A 27,360-nucleotide genomic window follows, 5' to 3' on the forward strand; every position below is an offset into this window, starting at 1 on the left:
TCGCAGATGACTGTGACTCGGTGTTATGAGGACGACCGGCTCGGTAAACGGCGGACTTCGAAGAGAGGAGGCGTACGGGCCGATTTGCTCTTCTGCTTTCACGCTGTGACTGTAAAGGAGGGTCTGATTGCACAAAATCCCCGATAATGTCTGGGTGTGTGGAGGGAGGGAGTGTGTGCACCAGTGCAGTGTTTGATTTTACGGTGGAAAATAACCTCAAGGCAATTCTCCTTTTGGCACCTTTTCAGATTGTACCTGTCACAATGCTTTATTTTCCTTTCTCTGGAAAGGGTGGTCTATGGATGAATTTTAGCAGATTTTTGTATTTATTTAATAGTTTTTTTCTTTTTTACGGCCATCGCAAAGGATTTTTGAGGGTTTCCATAAGGGCAATGAGGCTTCAAGTTCTTCTATTTGCATTTGCAAGGAACCGGTATTAGTTATGACGACCGGATGCCTTGCGTGATGGATTCTGAAGTTACTTAGGCATAAAGGATTCATTTAAACTCTAAGGTTTATTTCCATGTCATCAAATGTGGACTCTTTTTTTTTCGGCTTTCTCTGAGTTTCTGCGTTTTTTTTTTGTTTTTTTTATACAAGAAAAAGTACATTACTAATGGAACAGCTTATTTTTTTAATAGATTGGTCTTAGTCTTACCTTGAGAAGAAAAAAGAGACCACATTTTCTTTTCCAGCATTTTTGAACGAGGCTATAATCCAAACGCATTACATACAGCCACTGAGAAACCGGGAGATGATTTTATTCAGGCATTTTTTCCTCCGTGAAAAAATATAATTCCTTCATGGGTCTGTTTCTTTTCATTATTTTTTTTTGTTTTTGTTTTTTATGAGATGTCATCGGAGCTACAAGTAATAGTGCTCTAACTTTTAAACTTTTTTACAATTACTGATGGCAGTTTCGCTGTTTGGCTATAGCTCCCATGACAAACTCATATAAAATTATTACTGCATTTTTTTCTTACGGTTTCCCTGAGGATTTGAATTTAACGCAGATTGTGTGTTTTCGTGCGAAATCTACAGGAGAGAAAACACAAAAGTATAAACAGTTTATAAAAACCCTAATAACCGCTTTGGACTGCTTTGGTTGACCTTTCCTCAAGATGTGCAGCTTCTCTTGGAAAGTCTGGGTGTAAACTTCCTTGTGAGTGTATCTGCGACCGAAACGATTTCTTCTGGAATGGAAAAACATCTATTAACTCCACATAAATATATTTAAACAGACGCGCTCTCTGACCGTCCAATCAGAGGACGTGGAAATGCAGACATCATCGAATGGCCTTCCAGTGGGGCTCGAAATAAGAATGTCGCAGTCTGATTGGTTACAGCAGCAGCTTCATGTAAGACGGATTTGAAGCTACCAAGAGCCCACGCTGTTTATTTCTGAGGGCCTTATGGCATAATTTTATGTGACGGCTGAAATGTGATTGGATAGAAACTCGGTTCAAGCTTAAGTCTGGTTGTTTCAGAGTTCTGAATATATTTTTGAGCCACTGAGAGCCAATGTTTCATTATTTTTAATCAGCATCCACCCCACGAGCTCTTTCTCCAGCACTTTAACGTTAAAAACATAATGATGACCTAGTCTTTTGGTCCGAGGACTGAATAACGTTGTGTGCTGAGCCTCCATACTTTGGAGACACAACGCCTTACTATGAGATGTTCCAAGCAATGTTTGATTTTTACTAAGCTCAAACACACCTGGAAGGAATAATTAGAAGGAAAGAAGGTCAACTTCAACTGAATCGAGCACTGGAGATAAAAATATTTAAGAAACTGGGACTTCTAGCCATTTGTGGGAAGAACTGCATTTCTGAGCACTGCTGTATTTTCATGTTAAAAAAAAATCATGTTCTGAAGTTGGAGTTACTAAGAAATGTTAAGCTTAATTGCTTTTAGAGAGTCACACACTACCACAAATATTGACCATGTGAGTGAAAAGCTGGCAAAATTCGCTCCCTCATTGTTCCACAGTTATTGAATGGCCACTTGCCAGTTTCTGACTGAAAGACGCAAACACAATCGTGCTGCTCTCTATATTTGTTTGTTTCCTCTGGTTTCAATCAGCACAGCCCATGTGTTCATTAGTGGAAAATGTGTGCATATGCATGCGTGTGAGCAGATCGAAATACTGCCATTGGTTTTTGGGGCAAACCTCAACATCAACACCAAGAGGCAATTGAAACCCACCAGGCTGTTTACTGGCAAACATGTGCCAAGTTGGAGTAAATATCCCTTTTCATGTTAACCAGGTGTTTCTCTCTTTCACTTGCAAATCAGATCCTGCAGGGTTGCACATGCCAGGTGTGAATGCACCTCTGGAAGCTTTAAGATGGGACGGGGCATCGAAACAAGGGTCCAGCAAAAAGTCAACAGAGCAGGATGTTTTTTTTCCTCCTGTGGATATTCAGATATTAGACTTACTGTGGTCTTCATTTGAATGACAATACATTCATATTTGTTCAGTTTATTTAATAAAAAAGTCATTTGTGGTGCCAACATCTGGCAACAGCAAGGTACTGAACAGCACGAGTCCAACAGATGTGCAAAAAGCGATCAACACTGGTTGGTATTCTATCAAAAAAAGATGACAGATTCTACAGAAAGTCATCTTTTCGAAGTGTGTCATGCACCTTCTAACATGCGATTTGCGCCAGATCTCCGTGACGGTGTCAAAACGGCGACGTTTGAGCCGGATCTTCATCTCTGGGAAGAAGGCGAAGTCCGCAGGAGCCAAATCTGGCGATTAGGGTGGGTGCAGAAGTGAGATCATGTTGTTTCCGGTGAGAAACTCACGTATGAGGTGAGTTGTGCGTGCAGCCTGTCACTGTGCGTGCAGCCTTGTGCTGCCATCTATTGGTGTGTTGCGAAACTAGTCTCGAAACCTGATTGATACCACCTCATTTTTTAATTGAACCTTCTTGGAAAACTCGCTATACTTCTAGTGAAAGCAACCAGAGGTGGTGGAATCGATCAGACCTCCTATTTGAAAGAATTCAGTAGTAGATTGTTTGTAGGAGAGGGTGATATTGGTTAGAATACAGGATGGGGGTTTGGGGTTGGTCAGACTTTCGGTATTCGGTATTGGGCTTGATCAGATATTTTGTAGGCATGACCAGAATCGGTCAGACTTTCTATGGGAGACGGTGAGATCAGTTGGAAATCGACTGGAAGGGATGGTATAGGTCAGACTTTATGTGAGAGGTGTGGGGATTAACCAGACTTTTTATTGGAGAAGATGGGATTGGTCAATGATTTCTGAACAATTCTATAGAGGTAACGATTCTATTTGGTCAGACTCCGGTGGAAGCGATTGTAAATAGTTAGATTGAAAGGAGCGAGTCAGGATTAATTTGACTTTTAATTTGAGGTGGAAGTGAGCTGGATTAACAAGACTTGCATTGGAAGAAGTTCATTGGATTGGCTAACGATTGGCTATACGATGCCGTATTCGTCTTAACTGGAAACTCGGAATTGCCTTACTTTATTGTGTTCAGTCTACAAATTAATTTAAAAAAGGCTATTTTCATGACCTAGAAACAAGCTAGCCAGCTTACGAGGTGGTCTCAAAATCAAAAAGTTTTGAAGCTAGCGGTGCTAACCGGTGCTATTCTGATAATCTCAGTTAGAACAAAGAGCAAATGTTAAATCCTGGGGAAAACCCGGCAAATCTTCCACAGAGACGTTTGACACGACATACGTTTGACATACGGCGCGAAAGAACGTTGACGAAGACGAGGAGAAATCAAGAAGACCTTCCACGAGCTCGACCCCCCGAAAATGTCAGCAAACCTTCGCCGACTCGTGCGTGATGATCGTCAGGGAACAATCCATACGATCTTACTTCCGCATCCACACTAATCACTAGATTCTGCTCCTGCAAATATGAAGATCCAGCTCTAAGGTCACTGTTCCAGAAACGTCCAGGACACATTCCTGGAGTGCTGTGCAACAGAATTATTTAGAAGGTGATTGTGTTTAAACAGAGATAAAATTATGTGCTTTTTTCATAAACAGAGCTCGCTGTGAAACTTTTTTGATACAACCTTGTATGTTAGTGATATTAGTGTTAACTTTAATGTTCATGATGTGTTTACTTTCTCGCACTACACTCGCATTAAGACTCACATCTTGAGCTGTAAGTGCTTGCTCACACCCTGACTCCATGCTTTCTTCATCTCCTGTAAACTGCCTATCAACGATTGAAACGATTTCTGATATGAGCTCTGCAACAGTTTTAGCTGAAGATTTTCTACAGCGAATGCATTTGGTGAAGGTTTTCATCCATGTAATTTTACCATCATTTCATTCCTACTGACCAGGTCTTTTTAGTCATATTACTCATTTTAGTTCCATTTCGCCGTGAGACATCTTGTTGACTGAGCGAAATTGTATTTCTCTCATTCCCCGAGACCTGCCTTTCCTCTGAGACCACTCATCCACTCAGAGCACCGTCTTAACATTGGCACTTTTCCACCTGTTGCGAACGTCTTCGATCTCCATCTTTGTTAGACGATCGATGAAGCTGCTAACCAACCATTTTCCTGCCTACTCCTGTCCGACTGAAAGAAAATGCTCGCTGTCTTTCTCAATGAGCTGGAATTAGGATCTTTACTTTCTTGACCTACCGTGCTCTCACTGCTGAGAGAAAAGAAAGTGTTATAAACCGGTCTTCTTTTTACTTTTGCAGCCGTTTAGAGCCACTGTTTTTCTGCGAGGCATCACACACACACACACACACACACACACACACACACACACACACACACACACACACGAGATAATGACCTCGTAAAAAGTATTTAGTCTTTTTGTCAGACTAACAGCTGCGTAAGGCTATTTTGCATTTACGCGTTCTTTATTCATTTAGTCGGCGTACTTACTTTTACAGTTTACAAAAAAAAAAGAAACGTTCTCAAAACCAAGTGTAGCACTTTTTAATGGACTCCGAGCGCAGCAAGATGCATTTTATGGTGGGAGTCAGAGACATTAGGTAAAGAGACATCGGGATGGAAAGGGTGCTGCATTGAAACAAATGCCCATGGCATCCCAGATCACAGCTGGAACTTGATGTAAGCGGTGTATCATTTATTATGTAACTCAACCAGCGAGCTATAGATGTTTGAGCCCTGAGAAATTTGAATTCAAACTCTAGTGCTCATGTTCATTTGAGGGCCAGGATATCAGGAGCTGGAACATGTGGTCAAATATGCCACATTGCCTGGTTATATGAATAATGGAAGAGTTTGCATTTAAATGCTGGTGCTGTTTTTATCTGTCCATTCATAGTCTATGATGTTTTATTGATTTCGCATCCTTGTGGGGAAAAAAGCACTCTTTTGTTTATTTCTCTCAGGCAGAGTGTATAGTTTTATATTTATAACTTCTTAGCCTTTGAATATTTTCTTATAGAGAGCTTAAAATGTAAGGAGTAAAACATAAACAATGATTGGAGTGTTTTTTCAGTATTTTATTCCTCTTATACCACATTGTAAACATTTCCTATTGACCTCTCTTGGGTTTTTTACTTGTAAGTTTTTAATATTTTAAACGAGCTTTGGCCCACAAAAGACGTTGGCATGTCTGCATCATGTTCACGCATGACTTCTTCTTTGCATGATACAGTTTTAACCCGCACTTGTGGATGACATGGCGAACTGCATTCACGGACTATGATTTCTGGAGCTGTTAATGAGCCCATACAGTGATTTCCATTACAGAATCCTGTCCCTTGTGTTCAAACTTTTCATGATATTATGTGCTGTAACTCATGAGATATTCAGTCTTCGCAATTTCATGTCGAGGAACATTGTTCTGAAATCGTTCCGCAGTCGGTGATCGGTGAAGCTCCGCCTCTCTTTACTAAGATGCACTATTTATATTTAGAAATCTTACTGGCCTGCTCAATTAACCTCATTAGTGGCGAAATGTTGCTCCAGCTGTTTCTTTTTTGTAACACTTTCCATCCTTTTGTGTCTCTGTTGCAACCATTTTGAGACGTGTTGCAGACGAGGAATTTAAAATGACCTTGTTTTTCCTTCAAAATGGTACATTTCTGCATTCTCAAAATGTGATATATTTGATTTGCAAATCATTGCATTCTGTTTTTATTTCCATTTGACACAGAGCCCCAACTTATCAACGGAATAAGGATTATTTTATACCATTTTGATCCAGGAATACTGTCAGATCTGCTGTTACAGGAAATGAGTCAATGCTGCTTCCATATCATCAATGATATAATTGAATAAAGGAATGATATGTCCTGCTCCCAATCAGCAGGCCATCTTTTTTCTTTGTGTTTTATTTTGTCGGCTAAATGCAGTGCCGTCAAACAAATAAGGATGACACTGTATAAGGATTTACTTTGGCTTTGTTCTTTATGCAAATCACGGTTCTGACCGATTTGCAGTCTATTGAGGTTGCCTCTCAAGAGAATTCTCATCCCTGATGTCAGACTCTCCCACTTTCTTTTATCCGTTATTGTCTGCGGTTTATTAAAATATTAATGTCCGTGCATGTTATGGAAATTGCGCAGAACAAAAGTGTGATATGACAGGAAGCCGTAATCAGCGCGTTAACACTCAGTCCGAAGTAATCAGCAACATCTCAGCGTGTCGCGTCATACCTTTTTTGTTCCTTGCAAATGGAACCTTGTTTTTCCATTTTAAAATCCCCCTGGACTCTAATTTGCATCCCTTGCCAAACTCATCAAGGCTTACTTCTCTTCCCACATCGTCCTCGCTCCCGTACAAAAAGGCGTGCAGCTTTGTATATTAAATGCTAAATAAACAGAGGCTTTTTTTTTTTTTTTTTTTTTTTTTTTTTTTTACAGAGATTCAAAGCCCAGACACGCATTTAACCCCAAGGGAAAATGAATGACAAATACCGAAGTGCCAGCCAAAAGCAAATGCCTGCGAGCCTGAGATGTCTGCGTGAGCATATCGCCTTGGGTTGTTTGAACCGTTGTGATCAAAGCCGACGTCGGTTTCTTAAGGATTTCTCCAGTGTCGCCGTCTTCAACTCGCGGCATGCGCGCCCGCAGAGTCCGGGTCTCCTATAAGAAAACGGTGGCTGGGAAAAACAGTGTGTGGTTTGCAGGAAAGCATATGAGGAAAGGGAGGAAGATCTGGAGATTAGAAATGCGCAAACCCCCGCAGAGATCAACTAATCAGTTCTGCTCAGTTGATGGAGAATTGTGCTTTCCTTGTGTGTTGGCGTTTTGATGCCTGGCCCAAAAAAACTAAAGCCAGGATTTTTTCACAAACCAGCAAGCGAGCAAGCGCACACACACACACACACACACACACACACACACACACACACACCACAAGCTGTTGTCGAAGTAGAGACCTGTCACTGCTACTCATATTCAGCCTTTCCAAACATTTGGCTGGAGCTTGATTGGGTTGAAGTATTGTTTATAGCAAAGGTCTCTTAGACTCCACGCTCTCATAGCATGACCTGTTTGACAGTGTTTGACTGCATTCCTAAATCTGTTTATGCTCCAGCTGTCGCTCTGCAATGTTGTGTATATTATTGTTGGTCAATTTAATGCATTGATGCAATATTTGTGTGTTTTTTTTTGGTTTGCTCCACATTGCTGGTGAGGTTTTTTTTATGTTGTATCTTTTATTTATTAATGTGCATTTTCGAAATAATAAAAAAGACGTGTGTCAGCAGGTAGTATTTGGATTGCTGGGTGTACACGTTCTCCCTGTGTGGGTTTTCTCAGGGTAATCTGCTTCTCTTAGTGTATATACTGAAAACCTTCAGATGGAGAAATGGCCATGTTAAATTGGCCGTGAGTGTGGATAATTGGGCGCATTTGTGTGTGCATGGCGCCTTGGCATGGTGTTGTGTCCAGTCCTCTGATATGCACTTTGCACTCAGTGGTGTTTAAATAAAAAAATATATACCTGATAAAAAACCTGAGACAGTCACTTGCCTCAACTCAACATAATGGCCAACTCTAGAGGCTCATGGTCAGGGATCAATATAAAGGAATAGTGGAATAGTTCATCATCTAGCATTGGTTGGTGCAAGATGAATGTCAACAACTGTAGCTTTCAAAAGTGGTCCAAACCTTAACAATAATGCCGTCGTAACGTAAAATATCGTAAGTTGAGACATGAATTAACTTACCCAGGAAACTGTATATATGTATGTGGCAGTTTTGGGCTTTGAAACACCAAATAAGCAGAAAATAATACGTGCTCTATCACTGAAACAACTGAACTCTGTTGACGTCTGGTGAGAGCACGGAATCTCACAAGGCAGAAGATGCGTAGATCCTTTCAGCGTCCCAACGTATCCTATCGTACCGCATATATGCTGCCACGTTCGCCTGCTGTGTGGAACTTAAAATATTTGAACAGTTTTGTCGTATCTATATCGTCATTGCAAGATCAGTCGTAACTCAGGGAGTACCTGTATTTATATCTGTAATTGGATTTAAACCTGAATTGGGCGTGGTCTAAATCGGAGGAAGGAATAGTAAATGAACGATTTGTGCTTCTGGCAGTTTATCAAACACCGCTACATCATTGAGGTTTAGAATGAAGACGTTCGTGGGATTATATACTATTATATGCTACTCGATTTTCTTTCCCAAAATTTTAACAAATGTTGTGGCCCAGTTTACACCAGTGCAACTCTGACCAGGCAGGTACAAAGGATCGCCACATGATCCTATTAATGAATGTTGTTTTTATTCGAACCTCGGCTCCTCGTCTCTTGCTCGTTCAAACATGAAATCCTCCGTGTGTTGCTCATGATTGTGTTGAGTTTTTTTCACAGAATCTGCTTCACTTTGCTTGTTGAAGTTTGTCACAAATAAAACATTCTTCACGGCAATGCTCTATTTATTCTTCTCGAGCTGTACAGTATGTCAGCTGCGAATCGAACCTGTCATCAGACGTGTCGCCCGGAAAGTCGTAGTGTGAAGAGACTTTTCAGACGCTGCAAAAAACCTATTTTGCACATCCTTCAGTGTGAAAAGGAGGCTGGAGTGATTAATAAAGTGCCGCTGTCTGTGATGAAACTTCCTCTCACTTTTTTTTTATTTATTTATTTTCTTGTACATCTCCCTTAGGATCTCTGAGTCTTTAGGCCTTTGTGACTTTCGACGCAGGTCTTGTGTGTAGCTCCTAGTTACTGAGGGTTTGAGGAACCAGTCGAGTGGACCTCATGAAAGAGAGTAAAAGATGAGAACAGTAAGAACAGTGTTCAGTTACAGAATTGCTGATGTGCCTCACTGTATTTTCCCGCAGGCTTGCAAGTACATTACCACCACGAGATCATTATAGAAGACTCGTCTCCATGGTTTTGATTCATGCTAAGATTAGAGGAGATTGTGGATTTCTAATTTACTGTCGTTTTCCCTTACTGATTGTCACATTCGGATTTGTTTTTTTTTTTACTTGTAGAAGAAAGTTGAAGCAGCACAATGCCAACTATCAACTGTTTATTAGTCAAAATAATTGATGTTAATATTAGTATTTGGATTTAACCCTTAAGTGGATGAAATGGCATTCAAATTCTGTCTCAAACACGTTCTAGTAGGATGCTCTGTCAACCATGGAAAGAACCCTGTAGGAACATGTCTGAGCGTCTTTGGTGTCTTTCACCTCTAAGAACATGGCTAGCTTGACTGGCTAAACAATGATAATGTGTGTGCATTTGGTCTAATTTAAACTGGGCCGATTCTGTCCAGGCAGTTACTAAGGATCAATGCATGTTCATTTTAATAAGCAGGGTCTTTCTTTAGCTTCGTCTCTGAGCATTTGCTGGTGCCCAAATGAAAATGCAAAACTTATTCCCACATAGCTTTTTTCTTTTCTCACAAGCTTTCTTTTTCTACATTTTACAGAGCACCCAAACATTTAGGAATTGGGCTTGTAGAACAGTTCATATCATATAACATATTCACATTCACGCTTATCTTTTATATACAGAATAACAGAAGGTTATTTTGTTTGTTTGACACATGCCCTTCAGAGTGTTTTAAATAAAGCTGTAAGGAACCACGTAAAAGCCTCCTGGAAGGTTGAGACGTGGGTGAGAACAGGGCGCATGCCTTCGCAGCAAGGGTTAATCAAGGTCGTCGTGAGCACGTTTTCATCGACATGTCTCATTTACAGAGGAATGCATCTTATCACGTCCCTCATCGGCATCTGTCCATTCCTCTCTTTCTTCGCACGATCATTCCGTTTCATCACCTTTCCCCGTCAATGCGGCTTTGTTTTCTTTAAAAACTCCAAGACAATGATCCAACACAACAGTGTATTTTTCCAAACATCTCCACTCAAGTGCTTCTTGTACGCTGGCATCATTCCTGAAGTTCTCTCACATCACTGACATCACTGTTTAGAGAAGGAGGTTTCGCCGCTTTTACTCCTCACCCTCTCTCTAACATGCTGTATTTCTGAATCACACGACGTTTCTTTCCACATACAAAATGGTATCAAAAAGTTAAAAACAGATGGCAGCACAAGGCTACACGCACAGTCACAGGGAGCACCGACCTTCATAAATCAGCGTACCAAAAGACATTTCCTGCTGGAAGCAACATGATCTCACCTTTGCAGCCACCCTACTCGCCAGATTTGGCTCATGCAGGACTTCGCTTTCTTTCCGAAGAGAGAGATGCCGTTTTGAGACCGTTGCGGAGATCCGTTGTGAATCGCAGAAGAGGCTTGACACGCTCCAGGAAGAAGACTTCCAGGACTCATTCCAGCAGAACATTGGGAGCTCTGTATTGCTGTGCAAGAGGGACTATTTTAAAGGCTTTAGTGTGTAAACATGGATAAATAAAGTACTTTCATGTAAACAGAGCGAGTCTCCAAACTTTTTGATATCACCTCATACCGAGTTTGAACGTTTCATCTGAAGTAAAACAGCGTAATGACTCTTCCTAATGGCGCATTAAGGCAAGTGTTTGGAAGGACGAGGGAAACATAAAGAAGAGCTGCTTAATTGCGAGCCGCCTGCAAGTTGCTGCAAGCAGCCTCCCCGTTTGGGAAAAAAAAACCCTTCTGTTTCCTTGGCAACTGCTATTGTTCCTACTCCAGAAATCGTTAAACACTGCGCCTGTAAACGCTGCTTAATTGCACGTTTCATAACCCGCCGTCGTGTCGTCGTGTCATGTAACGAAGCTGCGCCTTTTAAAACTTTAATCACTTTCCACACGCGATTCGCGCTGATATGCGCTCGCCGTGCGGCGCTTATTCTCTGTCAGAAGGCCCGCACGCTCTCACCACGACGCGCTGCGCTTTATTCCCGAATATTCCCAGACCCTGAGCGAATCCGAATGTGAAAGATCTTCTCTACTGGAGCTCTTTTTTGCAGCCAGGCGCCTTTGTAACTGCAGAGTAATCTCCAGAACCCTTTGGTTTCTTTCTAAACATAATCCAACATTATTTTGTTTATTTCTGATTATGATTAAATGTGCGCAACAAAAGGTTGAAAATTTTCCCCCCAAATTTTTCTTCTAACTTACACTGTTTTTTTTCCCCCCGTTGTTGAGGTTTGAACTGAGAATGCGACAGTATTTGTGTAATTTAAGACCTGATTTGAGGACAAGGACGTGTTTTTGGACACTTTATGTTGGTTGTTACAGTATGTGCTGTTTGTAATTAATCCCACATGCCGAGGTTTACGTTTGACACAATCACTGGCAGAAGCAACATCTTTAGTAAGGAGTGTGAGCATCGCTGACCCCCTGTGTGCAGAGCAGACAGGCATGGCCATTATTAATGGGTTCAAGATGCAGTGATTTACACATCGTCCTACGCTACGTCTTCGTTATTCCGAACAAAACTGCAAGAAACTTTGCTTTGTCTCATATTTCCCAGCTATTTAGTAACTTACAGCATTTGTCAGATGCTGTTTTCCAGATCTAATTGCAATTATCTCATTCATTCAACTGAGCAGTTGAGGGTTAAGGTCCTTGCTCAAGGGCCCATCAGTGGCAGATCAGTGTGTAAAGCATTGGACTCTGTATTGGATGGTTACAAGTTCAAATCCCAGCACCTCCAAGCTGACATCGCTTGGCCGTTAACCTTCAACTGCTTTGTTGTAACTTACTCTGGATAAGGCCATCTGCCAAACCCATACATGTAAATGGCAGATTGGTGGTCCTGAGATTTGAACTCACAACCTTCTGATCAGAGGTCCAATGTCTTACCACAGAGCTACCATTTCCTTTTGAATTGTCTATTTGAATTGTTGCAATATTATTAAGGAAAAATAGCTCCATCAGTACCTGACATTACCAACATTCTTGTAGCTAAATGAATCTCACAAATCAATGAACACATCATCCGGCCTCCAAAGCCTCAATACGGCTATTGAGAACGATGTGTTAAGAGGCACAGTTACACTGTTTAGAGATTCATTACTTCATTTAAACACGTATGGATTGCGCTGAAATTGTTCAGCGTTGTTTTGAGCAGCACACAGAACAAGAGGCTTGGATTCGTTTCAGGTTCGACTTTTGTTTAGTTGAAAATTTGAGCTCAGAAATGCTCCAGTAAGAGAGTGTGTGAAGTGCTGTGAAGAAGATTCAGGGTTTTATTAAAGAAAAAGAAAGAAAGAATGAAAAGGAAGGAAAGGGGAGAAGGAAGGAAGGAAGGAAGGAAGGAAGGAAGGAAGGAAGGAAAGAAAGAAAGAAAGAAAGAAAGAAAGAAAGAAAGAAAGAAAGAAAGAAAGAAAGAAAGAAAGAAAGAAAGAAAGAAAGAAAGAAAGAAAGAAAGAAAGAAAAGGAAGGGAATAAGGATGGAAAGAAGGTTGGATGGCAGGAAAGGGCAAAGAAAAAGTATGAAGAATGAAAGAAAGAACAAGATGTTTGGAATTATTTCAGGTTGTTGTTTTGTTTGGTTAAAGATTCGAGCTCAGAAATGCTCCAGACAGAAAGTGTATGAAGTTCTGTGGAGAGCAGGTTTTTAAAGTAAAGCATCAGTTGAGGCAGAAACAAAACAGATTCCAACACTGACTTTCTGTCATCCAAACTAAACTTACTTTTGTCCTCTTTTTTGTCTGTATGTTAAGTTTTTGAGTCTCTCTCTCTCTCTCTCTCTCTCTCTCTCTCTCTCTCTCTCTCTCTCTCTCTCTCTCTCTCTCTCTCTCTCACTCTCTCTCTCTCCTCCGCAGTCAGAGTGCGTAAAGATCATTGTTAGCCGAGGTTCTAATCATTTCCCATCAGTCACTGAGGCACGACGTTGTGTTTTGTCAAACTCCTCCATGTCAGAATGTGGGTTTACTGTAGCAGCCACCTGTCAGCTCCAGCGATCATGTAATCCATCATCACCTGCCAAACCTGCCTCCCCGAAACCTGTCCTCAGAGACACGTAGCATCAAGTCGGCTCATTTCGATCCCTCCTTTAATGGGGGTTAAATCTGAGTGGCCTCGTGAAAGTCTGGTTGTTGTTGTTTTATTACTGTGGAATCAAATACATAAGACAAGAACATTGAGAGACACCTGGGGAACCGAGCCTTCAGACCAGGGAGAGACATGCATTTGTGTTTTTAATGATGAAATCAGTTCTTTGAAAGAAAGAAGGAAATAGAATAGAATAGAATAGAATAGAATAGAATAGAATAGAATAGAATAGAATAGAATAGAATAGAATAAAGGACAGGAAAGAAAGAAAGAAAAAGAAAGAGAGAAGAGAAGAAAAAAGAAAAGAGAAGAGACCGGAAAGAAAGAAAGAAAGAAAGAAAGAAAGAAAGAAAGAAAGTAAGAAAGAAAGAAAGAAAGAAAGAAAGAAAGAAAGAAAGAAAGAAAGAAAGAAAGAAAGAAAATAGAATAGTATAGTAAGGTATAGAATAGAAGGGATTAAAGGACAAGAAAGAAAGAAAGAAATAACTAAAAAGAAAGAGAGAAGAGACTAAAAGACAGGAAAAAAAAGGAAGGAAGGAAGGAAGGAAGGAAGGAAGGAAGGAAGGATGGAAGGAAGAAAGAAAGAAAAAGATAGGGAAGGGAAAAAAGGACGGAAAGAAAGAAAGGGAAGAGAAGAGACAAAAACCAAAGACAGCAAAGTAAATAAGAAATAAATAAACAAACAAACAAATAAATAACATTAAAAAATACCCCCAAATCTTTAATTTGCCTCCTAAATAACATAAAAAACGGCATGAATTTAAAACCATGTTCACTTTACAGTGATTTTGCAGGTTTTTTTTCTGATTTCTCAGCGCAGCCTTAAACTTCCATTCTGTGTCAAATCTTTTTACATTTTACGCCTAAAATCCAAGTGTTCCAACAGATCCAGCGGTTTTAAAAGCTGTTCATGTCATAAAAACATCACATCCCTTTCATATATTCTATAAACTTCATTCAAAATGGTCGTTTCTATAGTAACCCTATTGAGTTTTCTGTAAGTTTATGTGACGCTTAGTGAAAGGAGTCTCCAGTCCCAGTGCTTTGAACTCACTAATGCCCCTTGTGGCAAAATGAGCAAATTCCCCACCCAAACTAGAGCCATGGTTCAAGAATCTCAGGGGAGATGAGGTTGTTTTTAACAGCAGTGGAGGAACAGAATCTTGACAGGATATTCAGGACGTGATGGTGTTCAGGGGTTTATAAAACATCTGGGGAAACACTGTACAGACGAAAGCTTAAATGGTGATAAAACATTTACTCAATGAATTTGTCAGTAAATATTTTCACTGATGGAGATGTAAACCTGCAAAATGTTTGCATTCTCATGATTAGACCGGGTGTGTAAAAGTTGTTCTGCGCTTCTGAGATGCGTACAAATAAAAAAACACACAAAAAAAAGAACCTTGGCTGGAGTCTGATTTCAGGGTAAAGTGTTGTCTGGTGTAGTCCGCGTGTCCTTGCGGTTTTTAATGAACACAAAACGATTTCAGAAACCATTCGGTCATGTTCCTTCATAATTTTTTTTAGGAGTTTGCTGGCTCACAAGACAAGGACATAAAAACACTTAACTGCGCCGTTCTAATAAATGACACGGAAAAAATCAATTACCGATGTCTGCTCGGATTATGTATGCCTCCGTACCGCGAGAGATTAACGATGTCGCTTCTTTTCGAATGTTTTAAAATGAAATGTCGCCCGAGCACGGGCAGCCCATGCCTCATGGAAAAGCTATCGTTTGTCTCTTTAATTTTGTGTGTGTGTGTGTGTTTCAGGAGCGTGTGGTGGTGCAGAATAAGCATTGGATTGTCGTAGTGCCGTATTGGGCCACGTGGCCGTTCCAGACTCTGCTCCTGCCACGTCGACACGTTCTACGGCTGCCTGATCTCACATCGGACGAGAGACTCAGTAAGTTCCTTCACTCAATAAAGAAAATCCAATTACCCAAGTTCAATCACACAACTAACAGTTTTAATCGAAATATCAACAAAAGATTGTGAACATCGAACCATATGTTTGGTATGGGCTTCTTTTTGATCATCTCATTCCACATTCCAAACTTCATTCTTCTGGGAAGATGTTCCTGCAGATTTTTTTCTTTCTTTCTTGCTTTCCTTCCTTCTTTTTAGATTTGTGCTCATTTCTCTACATAGGTGTTAGTAAAAGCAGGTACTGATGTAGGTGAGATAAAGTAAGGAGGCTCCTGGGGTGCAGTCAGCGTTCACATTCATCCCACAGCTGTTCATAAGGGGTGGAGCTCTTCCACATCTTCCAACCCATGTAAAGCAAATCTTCATGAAGATGACTTTGTGCACAGAGGTATTGTCAGGCTGGAACAGGTTTGGTCTGGTTTCCTCAATAACATGACGAGCTCGCAAACAATTAGCTGATTTGCATTAGACTTTGGACCCAAAGGTCATGAGTTCAAATCCTGGAAACACCCCCAAGCTGACACTCCTGGCCCCTGAGCAAGGCCCTTAACCTTGTAGCTGCTCGGTTGTATGGCTGAGTTTAATTCAAGTCCCTCTGGATGAGGGTTTCTGCCAAATGTAAATGTAGTTTTGATATATTTATCTCTTTATGCTAATTTGGACAAAAACAAACAAAAAAGAAAATTGAGAAGAAATGTAAACAAATGTTCGATTGAATTCTTTACCCTGATGTGAACTTTTGCTTTATATATAAAACACAGTACTGAATGCAAAGATCACTTTTATCCTAATAAACGTAAAATCCTCCATGACCTTTCTTTTCTCGAAACACTTTCATGTAATTTCCAGGAAATGCTTTTTCGTGCGCGTGAACGCTTGCGTTTGTTTAACTCTGTCTCCCGTGTGACTCTTTTCCTAACGTTCCACTTGTGCATATCTGTCTTCTCCTCTGTCTGCACGTCTCTTAGTCCCCTGTCATCCTTCCTCAGGTGTCATTAACGTCGTCCTGTCAGAGCACAGTGGCATGTCAGAGACGTGAGGAGAGGCTGCAGTAACGGCCCCTCTTTACCTGGAGTAGATGTTTTTTTAGGGGTTTTTTTCCTCCCATCGTCTCGATCGAGCGCTTTAGGCGTGACGGGTTTAATCCCCGAATGTAAATAAAAGACAGGCAAATTAGCGTATCGGGTCAGCGCTGCCGGGGATCACAACTCGCCTCTGCACTGAGCAATTAGCGAGATGGCCATCCAGCCAATTTAGCACAGAGGCTCATTTGCTATTCGCTGTTGCCTTGTTAACATTAAATGGGGGTTGCTGAAGATGGCACAGGCTTTCTGGACCACTTACTGATCTGAGTGCAATAACCTAATTATTGCTCCAAGCACTGCGACTAAAGTGTTTTATTTTATTTTTTATTTTTTATGAAATTTAACTTTAAAATTTAGCTTTTTTGTTTATTATTTGTCCTTATATACTAATAAAAAGCCATCCAGACATTTTCATCATTTTATACCAGAGCGCTGCTGAGTTCTCACATCTGATTGGTCGGAATGTGTGGATTCATTTTCATTAACAACAGCTCTGACCAATCACATTTCATTTAAGAGACCAATAATTTGTGACCAATGTTTGCTATGCAGATCGATTTCTCGTCGTTAAACCGTTTCTCGAGCTCGTTTTTCCGAGGCGTGTCCTGAGAGTCACATAGAATACAGAATAACATGGCAGAGGTAGAGCTGTAACTTCCTGCAGACACAACAGAAGGAAAGCACCTGGTTTTATTTCATCTTCCTTTTTTTGTTCTACAAAGGCGTGTTTGTGAAAGAGGCTGTTTGTTAGAAGTCAGACGGCTGTTAATTAAATTGATGATTTGCTGTTTGTCTGAAGAAAAGAAATAACTATTTGTACCATATTGAATTGCAGAGCATCAGATTTTTTCCATTGAATCGTATCGCATTAAAAGAGTGTATGGAATGGAAACCGGATCGCACTGCATCATAATAGATGGGAATCGTATTGCATCGGTAGCTGCTTTATATGTATCTTAAACGTATCGTATCGTTTGCTAATCATGGAGATGCGAATCGCCTCGGCCTCATTAATGTAAACGCATCTCTAATAGTTAACAGAAATGAAAATTCTTCATCGTGTTGTTTTCCTGACTTGGCACTTCTTACACGTTTGGTTCTGTTGGCTTTGGGAAGTGGAAATGTAGCGCAATGGTTAATGCATTGGACTTTTGGATCGGAAAGTCATGAGGTTGTGAGTTCTGAATCCCAACACCATCTGCTGGGCCCTTAAGCAATGCCCTTAACCCTCAACTGCTTAGACGTATAAATAAGTCACTCTGGATAAGGGTGACTTGAAGGCAAGTGGCTCAGTGGTCCATCGAAAGGTCAGCGGCTTCCACTCCTGGGGCCCTTGAGACCCAAAAATTGTTAGTCACTGAATAAGGATGTTTGCCAAATACTATAAATGTTATAACTCATATTTATCATTCGAATGATTAAAAATATTTTTCAACTTCACATTTGTTAGCACATCTCCTTATTTTTCTCCTACACTATTGTATTTCACATTATATATGTAGGTCTTCATTAAATGCAGGTTCTGATAATCTGTTCCTAAATTAACATGTGTAATGCGAATAAAATTAGTAGCTACATCCATCTGTTGTAGAGACCAATACATGCTTTCTGCACAATCGATTGCTTTCACCTCAGAGGCTGATTATGAATCGGTGGTCTCTGACCCTGATAAAAATTCACTGTAATGCCGGGAAAATCAACCGGTTTATTTTACATCGGGGAATAAAACTAACAGTTCATTCGAGTGCCAGAGGTATCAGCAAAGCATCATTTCTATTTCCAGGAGTTTTATTAGTTTGTGAAAAACATCATAATTAAAAAGTAAAGTTTGTAAATCACTTCCTGAAAGCTGGATGGTGAACTTTGACTGGAAGTGATATAAAGAGGTGACAGATTTTTATCATTTACAGGTTTATAGTTACATTTAATGTCCTGAAACATCTGCAAAAAAAAAAAAAGTGAGAAGGTGAGGAGGTTCCTGGGGTGCAGTCAGCATTCACATTCATCCCAAAGGTTTTCAATAGGGTTTACAGCAGGAGATCTTCCACTCCATCTCATGTAAAGCAGATCTTCATGGAGCTCCATAAAGGGAAGATTTCATGCTTCCTAATCCAAAGGTGTCCAATATAATTGTGCGCCTACGATTTTGTGCTAACAGTGTGTGGAAGCGCCACATATGAATATGAATTCACACTTTTTCTGAATAAATAAATCGTGCATAAATGATATTAGTCAGAGCCTCGGATATAATAAACAAATCAACACGTAGCGACCAATCAGGTTTGGGATTAATGCATTTTATTTTCCACTTATGCACCATGCAATCATGGCACACGATGACTTTTCTGTTCATCAAATCACGTTGAAGTTTTTGTTACAATTTGAATATTTTGGGGGGAAAAATTGATATTTGTTGTATTGCTTTGCATACTGGAGGTAATTTGGAGTCAAGGCTGGGCAGATTGAGTGTCTCATCTCTCTATCTTTCTGTCTCTCTTGATGTCTATCTCTCACCACAGGTCTTGCATGCATAATGAAAACGCTCCTGACAAAATATGACAACCTCTTTGAGGTCTCCTTCCCCTACTCGATGGGCTGGCATGGTAAGAGATGTCTTTAATATGTCAGCTATGTCAGTTATGTCAGTTTTGTGTCTGAACTCGCTTCCTGAATTATTCGGTCATTTTTTAGACTGTTCTTTTTAGAGCACCAGTGATAGAGAGACCGGAGAGACTGAACTGAAATACTCCAAACACTAAATTGTAGGAGAAAAAAAGCAATCGAAAGCTGTGTGTGTTTCACCTGCTGAACCTGGAAATGCAGCAATTTCAGAAAAGAATATTCTGTATGGAAAACACTTCTACTATGGATTTATATATATATATATATTGCTATAAAGGTTTAGTTTATAAAGACTAAAACAGTCAGATAAACGGGGGATTACTGTAGTTCCAATCTACATAATATGATACAAACTAAAACAACATATTCAGAGATTGCAGTCTATCTATCTATCTATCTATCTATCTATCTATCTATCTATCTATCTATCTATCTATCTATCTATCTATCTATCTATCTATCTATCTATCTATCTATCTGTCTGTCTGTCTGTCTGTCTGTCTGTCTGTCTGTCTGTCTATCTGTCTGTCTGTCTGTCTGTCTGTCTATCTGTGAGCAGATTATTTCCTAACTATTTTATAACATGACTAATTTAATCATTCAAAAGAAAATGATAAAAAAAAAAAATTAAACTGATTAATTGTTGGCTGAAATGATCGCATGAATCAAGAATCGTGACGGTTTTGCTACAGTACACTCGTACGCCTTATTTATTTATAACCATACAGCCTCTATGTCAACACTTGTTTTTGTAAATATGAATGACTTCTGGCTGTATGTGCATCATGTCATGCGAAGCTGCAGAATTCCCAACAGTCTGCTCTCGGCTCCGAGGAGGACGTTATGGAGAGATGTGCAGTGCAACGACTTTCACTATCAATACAATTAGACAAGATTGTTCAGACAGATGCACATGTCTCTCTCTTTCTCTCTCTCTCTCTCTCTCTCTCTGTCTCTCTCAATCACACACACACACACACACACACACACACACACACACACACACACACACACACACACACATCTATTAGCAATATGGTTCATGAATAATGCAGGAGCTAAACACAGCGTTTTGTATCATCGGGACCGAAATATTCCCAACTGAAGACACTTCAAATGTCTTAATCTGTGCCTGTTGACAGATTTTATTTTTTATTTTTTTTTACTACACAGCAGGACAGGATTTTCAGTGTGCTACAGAAGGATATATATATATATATATTTGGGGTGTAACAGTTGATGCAATCCTTTTTACGTGCGGAAAAACTGAGTTTCTTCTGGAACCTATAAATTGCGCTGTTTTGCTGTACAAGGAGACTATATTGAAGGTGAAAGTGTAGATGAATAAAGTATTTTTATGTGAACAGAGTGAGTCTCCAAACTTTTTGATACCACCTCTTAAATAAAACTGGTTTTGAGGCTTCACTTGGTTCTCGAAGGAAAATCGACTAACATCTAACAGCAACACTCAGCAAAGTCTCTGAATAACACATTTTATATCCTGATTGCTCTTTGTGTGAAATCCATGAGTCCACTGTGCGATATATTTTCTATTTCTTATCCTATTTGACTTTTCTAGATGATTTATTATGACTTGATCTTGAAAACGACACTTTTGTCCAGAAGGCGCCGACGTTCAGGATAAAGTTTTCCCTGCATGCATTTCTGCTTCTCTGTCGGTTTCGAACATCACTCTTTGCCAGCAGACAGGATAAATGATAGCGTTCTGTGATTGACACTTTGCACCGGAGCCACGCTTTCAGGAAGCCTGTTCCAGCGGGGCTGCCACAGCGGGGTGACGAGAGAAGGGCGATTTAATCTGCTATCTTGTTACCTCTTTACTCGGCTGGCCACGGCACAATCGCTTCTTCTATTCGGAGCGTGAATGGCAGCTTACGCGTCAGGCTGTAGATCTGACAGCTGTCACTTGCCAAGCCTGAGATTTTCACTTGAGGAAGAAAGGTGAAGGGCAACATTTCGCTCCTCAGCCTTTAACCCGATACCATATCAGGCAATCCTTCAACAGCACGCATCCAGTGTGAGGTTTCAGATTCGAATTTATTCTTCAGTCCAGCACTTTGCTAATATTTCCATCATGCCACTGATTCTTCTGTGTAGCACCTCGTTTGTCGGCGACGTTTATTAGTCTTCGTTGGTGTAATCGGACGCAGACCTACCTGATTGATCACATCTCTGACTTTCCTGGCTGTTGCTTTACCCAGCATGAGCCAGTGCCCACAGCATCCATCATGCCAATGATTCATGCTGCTTTATTTCATGCATGTGTGTGGTGTGTGTGTGTGTGTGTGTGTGTGTGTGTGTGTGTGTGTGTGTGTGTGTACAAGTTGGTGAAGCTGATTCACATACCCATCACCTTACTTGTATAACTACTGGAACAGTGGAGGAGGATGGAGGGATCGGTGGATCAGTGGTGGAAGATGGAGGGATCAGTGAAACAGTGGTGGAGGATGGAGGGATTGGTGGGGCAGTGAAGTAAGATGGAGGGATCGGTGGAGAGGTGGTGGAGGATGGAGGGTTCGTTGGAGCAGTGGAGGAGGATGGAGGGATTGGTGGAGCAGTGGTGGAGGATGGAGGGTTCGTTGGAGCAGTGTTGAAGGATGGAGGGATCAGTGGAGCAGTGGAGGAGGATGGAGGGATTAGTGAAGCAGTGGAGGAGCATGAAGGGATCGGTGGAGCAGTGGAGGAGGATGGAGGGATTGGTGGAGCAGTGGTGGAGGATGGAGGGATCGTTGGAGCAGTGGTGGAGGATGGAGGGATTGGTGAAGCAGTGGAGGAGGATAAAGGGATTGGTGGAGCAGTGGAGGAGGATGGAGGGATCGTTAGAGCAGTGGTGGAGGATGGAGGGATTGTTGGAGCAGTGGTGAAGGATGGGGGGGAGCAGTGGTGGAGGATGGAGGGAACAGTGGAGCAGTGGTGGAGGATGGAGGGATCGTTAGAGCAGTGGTGGAGGATGGAGGGAACAGTGAAAGTGCTGACAGATAAAGAAATGTTGGTTAATTCATTCAGCATCTTTATTTGAAATCTACAGGAACCTTATTGAAAAAGTGAGAGCATATATATGAATGTAGAAAATTGAAAGCAAGCCGTGCAGCTGTGTAGATCTCAGAGCAGAAGTTACTTTTGAAGATCTTTGATGATGTTGTGTAGCTCAGATGTCAGGATAAAGTACAGAAGAGACCTTGAGAATGACCATTAGTTTAACAAGGCAGAAAAGTGCAGTGAGGAACTGGGGAACATATCGTTTAATTTTTTGAAGAAAAGGCATGGATAATTTTAAAGACCTTTTAAATGTAATTAAACGAAGCATTTAAGGGCTGAATAAAATTGTTCCGAGCGCGATCATAAAAGCTCAGTGTTATAGTGTCTCTTTGACTTTGCTCAAATGAACACATGAAAAGTGCGAATGATTTGAAGTTAATACCAAATTCTGTAAGGCCGTAATAGGGCTTGTATAAAAACACTATTAAGGAAATTACAATTGCTATTATAGCTGAGATCTTCTCCGAATTGCTTCGGCTGAATGCATAGCAGGAATTTAACCTCCGCTGTGTGCCAGAGGCCATGTGAAGATCAGGTTTGCATCAAAACACTCAGCATGTTCTACTAGTATACAATTTTATAGAATGTCTTTTGATATGGCATGAAATTTTCCTTTCCTTTGAAATGGGAGATCCAAACCTCTTCCAGCATGACAATGTTCCTGTGCAGAGAGCCAGCTCCATAAAGATCTACTTTCCATGTGTTGAAGTGGAAGATCTTCTGTTTAAGAGCTCCAACCCTATGGAACACGATTGGAACGCATGTGAATGCTGACTGCACCCCAGGAACCTCCTCACCTTCTCACCTGCATCACTACCTGACTTTACTATCACCCTTGTAGAATAATGAATCTCCACATCTCCATAATTTGTCTTTGCTTGTAAAAATAAAACAGAAACGTGATCATTTTCTTGTTTCCTGATTGTATTGAACATAATAACAAATGAGAGCGATAAACTCGGAGTGCCTTCTTGGTGTCCAGCAGTTGGAATTGTTAGATAAGCTACCTGCTATTTTTACTTACAGACTTCATAACAAGGTCTTAATTTATGCTCACGTCAGGCTTAAGTGCCACAGATGCTCTTCAGCGCAGCAGGATCTGCTCAGTGCCCAGGACAAAGCTCTTGGATCCGTGGTACAGTTGTGATGGAAGACGTTACCGATGATCACGCAGGGATTTTTAGTGGATAGGATGTGGTTTTTACATCAATTGAAGTTCAAGCTTTCGCTCAATCATTCCTGTTTGGTTATTTATTTGAAGATGCTATTGTCCGTGAAAATGTTTCCACAACCAGAGGTTGAAGTCGAGGAAACGATTCCACCGAAGCTTCTCGGGGCAACGTCTGATTTTCTTCCGCCTGTTCGGATCACACGCTAAATCAAAGCGGAAGCCCGTTTCACGCCGTGGTTTATTGCTTTACTAAACAGACTCTCTCAGGTCTGTCCGAGCGGATTGTTCTTTACACTGCTCTCACAGATATTAGTATGTGTTCCATGTGGGAAGCGATTCATCACAGTGACGGGTTCGGTGACACTTCTCGCTCGCAGACAATCCACTCTGTAGGTCACGTTTGCTTACGACTAGTTCATTCAGTCGACACGGGAAAGAACGTGTTTCGGGTTGCTTCGTTTTTGGAAGCTAGCACCTTGTTTAAAGGCTCGGCCACATTCATCATTTGCGCGTAATGGGGCTATAAAACGTCTCCTTCCAGGCAGGACCTTTAGCGTGCACCAGTGACCAGAAGAGTATTAAAGGCTCTTGAATGTGTGCTCATGCTTGATGTGACTATTAGTGCTTTGGAAATATAGTCTGAAAGTTCTCCACAGTGAAAGATTTTTTTTTTTGGTGCCTTCATAACTTGAAGGCTGACAGGCATCTATTTTATGGGCACCAACAAATCAAAACCCACCGCATGCATTTCCCAAGCTTGCATTTTCTCACATTTAAGATGTTTTGCTGTTTTTCAGTTTGTTTTGTTTTGGTTTTTTGTGAAGCCAGGCATTAACACACTTTAGACCTCATTAAATTTTGTGTGTGTGTGTGTGTGTGTGTGTGTGTGTGTGTGTGTGTTTTGCAAGCCACCTCTATAAACTTTTGCCCAAAATCACTCCATCAACCCTGAAGGCTCATGCTTTATATTTTAATTCCTCCCCCTATCCAGCTATCCGTTTTCAGTTGAGGTCACGCCGAGACTTGACTTGAGCAGCGTGAGCGAATATTTGATGTAGAAAATTGAAGAACAAACGTGTAAAATCTTTCCTTCGTTTAATATAATAAAGTGTGACAAACTAATTATCATGTTAAAGAACGAATACCTACTGAAAGAATTTCACTGTAATCTACAGCTGTGTTTTAATAAATTAGAATATCATTAAAAAGTTCAATACAAAAAGTGAAACTGGGATATTTTATAGATTCATCACACACACACTGATTATTAAAGTGTTCATTTCTTTTCATTGTGATGATTTTGGAGTCTCACTCTAATCAGCTCCTGTAAAGGTTTCCTAAACCTTTAAATGGTGTCTCAGTCTGGTTCAGGCTCCACAATCATGGGGGAAAACTGCTGACTCGACAGTTGTCCAGAAGACGATCATTGACACCCTGGACATGGAGGGTGAGACACAAAAGGTCATCACTAAAGAAGCTGCTGTTCACAGACTTCTGTATCCAAACACATTATTGAAAAGTTGAATGGAAGGAAAACCCCAGAGTCTGGAAGAAGAGAGGAGAGGAGTTTTATCAGGTCCAATGTCAGAATCCATGGCTTACTGTAAAGAGGAATATTTAAGACACCAGATTCAACAACGTAGAATAGCTGCTATAAGAGGGCGCTATTGCTGCCTAATATTGAGCTCTGTACATTATTTTTTCATAAGTAATAGTAAATATTAAAAGTAATATTCACATTTTTTTAAAAAGGGTTTTCATCAGCTGTGAGCCAAAAGATTAAAAATAAATAAACATTTAAAATATATCTGTGTGTGTGTGTGTGTGTGTGTGTGTGTGTGTGTGTGTGTGTGTGTGTGTGTTAATATTTTTAATGATTAATATTTTCAATGATATTCAATTTTATTAAGATGCAGCTGTACATGTAACATTCTTTCTTTCTTTCTTTCTTTCTTTCTTTCTTTCTTTCTTTCTTTCTTTCTTTCTTTCTTTCTTTCTTTCTTTCTTTCTTTCTTTCTTTCTTTCTTTCTCTTTTTCTTTTTTTCACTTTCTATCATTTTCTGTCCTTTATTCTCTCTTCTCTTCTCTTCTCTTCTCTTCTCTTCTCTTCTCTTCTCTTCTCTTTCTTTCTTTCTTTCTTTCTTTCTTTCTTTCTTTCTTTCTTTCTTTCTTTCTTTCTTTCTTTCTTTCTTTCTTTCTTTCTTTCTTTCTTTCCATCATTTTCTCTTCTTTATTCCTCTTCTCTTCTCTTCTCTTCTCTTCTCTTTCTTTCTTTTTTAATTTGTTTTAGTTGATTAAATAATTGTTTATAATTAAAGACAGCATGAATCCTCTTTATTATGATTTCTGCACTGCTGCATTTGGAGCTCGAACCGATTGATCAACCTGTTATTCAGTAACGAGTACAAACATGCTTTCATTCTTCCTGCATATTAAATTATGCACAGAATCAGTCAGCATTAATCAGGGAACAATTTTCTTTAAAAATCAGACAATGTTAATGTCCTTGATGATGAATGGATCGTTTCTTTCCCACATGACTGTTCATTTGAGTGTTTTGTCATCAACACATTATTATTGCATGTACTGTAATCCTACAATTCTATTCGTTCAAGGCACTTTTTATAATCATTTCTCAAAGAAAATCATTTAATAATGTTACATTTACAGAGTGTGTATCAAAGCCTGTGTCTATCCATCCTTTCTTTTTGCTACACTACAGATTTATGCATGTGTGTGTGTGTGTGTGTGTGTGTGTGTGTGTGTGTGTGTGTGTGTGTGTGTGTGTGTGTGTGTGTGTTTAAATTAATTTAGATGGTAATGACACGTTTTTACAATGTACTAAGTTTTTCCTAAAATGCCGGCTTTATAGTACTGCTATAAACTTCCATGTTTGTGCTTCCGTTGTTGAACTTTCAACTGTATAACCGGTTCGTAATCAAACATAATCTCAGGGAACACTTGTCTCTTTTCCCCCAACCTTCAGACCCTGAAAAGATTGAAGAACTTTCTTTTTTTTACCCCAATAAAATGGTCCCATGCTTTTCACATCTCTCATATCCTCATCAATTGTTCTCCTCAATGTCAAGTATTCTCTTGTTTCCCTCTTTCTGTCTCTCGCATACTCGAACGGTTATTAAAGATTATTCGAGATGATTATTCCTGCAAGATCAGCCATCCAACTCCTATTGTCTTTATTCACCCATCGAATAATTGCATGGAGCTGCCATTTGTTAAATCCTCCTCATGGTCTTTTACAAAATGAGTGGCTTTTCTGTGTAGCTTTTCAATTAATGTAATTGCATCAAACAAGACCTTGATATGAGCAGAGTCAATCCATTAAATATCTCGAAAGAAAATCGATGAAAGTGTTTCAAGTGTGGATTTTTCTTTTTGCAGTGTCCAGCTTGGCAACTGCAATGATTTATCATGAAGGTCAGGAAGATTGAAAGACGTGTAGTACAAGGGTTTCTTTAGTACGCTCGAGGTCTACAGTCAGTCATGAGAGGGCTGATCGATGTGTGGTAAAAATCTGATCATGAAATTTCTGAACAGTAGTTCAGTGGAGATTTAATTTGCAATACAGAGCCACGATTGCATTATATTCTGTACACACACATGCACATATAATCCCCCAACTTACCCCCAGCTAGAGCTAACAACCAATTTAAACAAACATTTGTGTGAAACTGAAATATTATACTATAAAAGCAACAAAATCGGTTCAAGCCTAATTTATTTGTTTTCTGAAAAAAGCCTTTTATTTGATCTGGTGTAAAAACGATAATAACAATAATAATATTTTTTAATATTTGGGAACGCAGCAAAAGTCATGCACTTTCCTCTCGAGTGTATCACATTCCAAATAGAAAAACAAGAAATAAGGTCGTCCTATTGGTTAAATAAAAGGCATATTTTAATGACTTCTATAGGTATAAAACTAGTGTATGTCAGGACCATGGACAGGGACTACATTTCCCACAAGCCACTACACTGTCACATGACTTTCCACATCTGATTTACGCAGAAGGAAGAAAGAAAAAAAGAAAGAAAGAAAGAAAGAAAGAAAGAAAGAAAGAAAGAAAGAAGGAA

The 27,360-nt window shown here is 40.1% G+C and overlaps 1 protein-coding gene across 2 annotated transcripts in view; it reads left to right on the plus strand.

Moving 5' to 3' along the window:
- galt (galactose-1-phosphate uridylyltransferase) overlaps positions 1 to 27,360 on the plus strand; it is an 86,626-nt gene that overhangs the window by 40,872 nt on the left and 18,394 nt on the right. For both annotated transcript variants that reach the window (XM_083567994.1, XM_083567993.1), the window contains 2 exons: positions 15,175 to 15,307; positions 18,935 to 19,018. In XM_083567994.1, coding sequence (XP_083424120.1) covers positions 15,175 to 15,307; positions 18,935 to 19,018 — 217 coding nt within the window. The remainder of the gene's footprint in view (positions 1 to 15,174; positions 15,308 to 18,934; positions 19,019 to 27,360) is intronic.

This window comes from Silurus aristotelis (assembly GCF_946808225.1).
Source record: "Silurus aristotelis genome assembly, chromosome: 18".
Taxonomy (NCBI): domain Eukaryota; kingdom Metazoa; phylum Chordata; class Actinopteri; order Siluriformes; family Siluridae; genus Silurus; species Silurus aristotelis.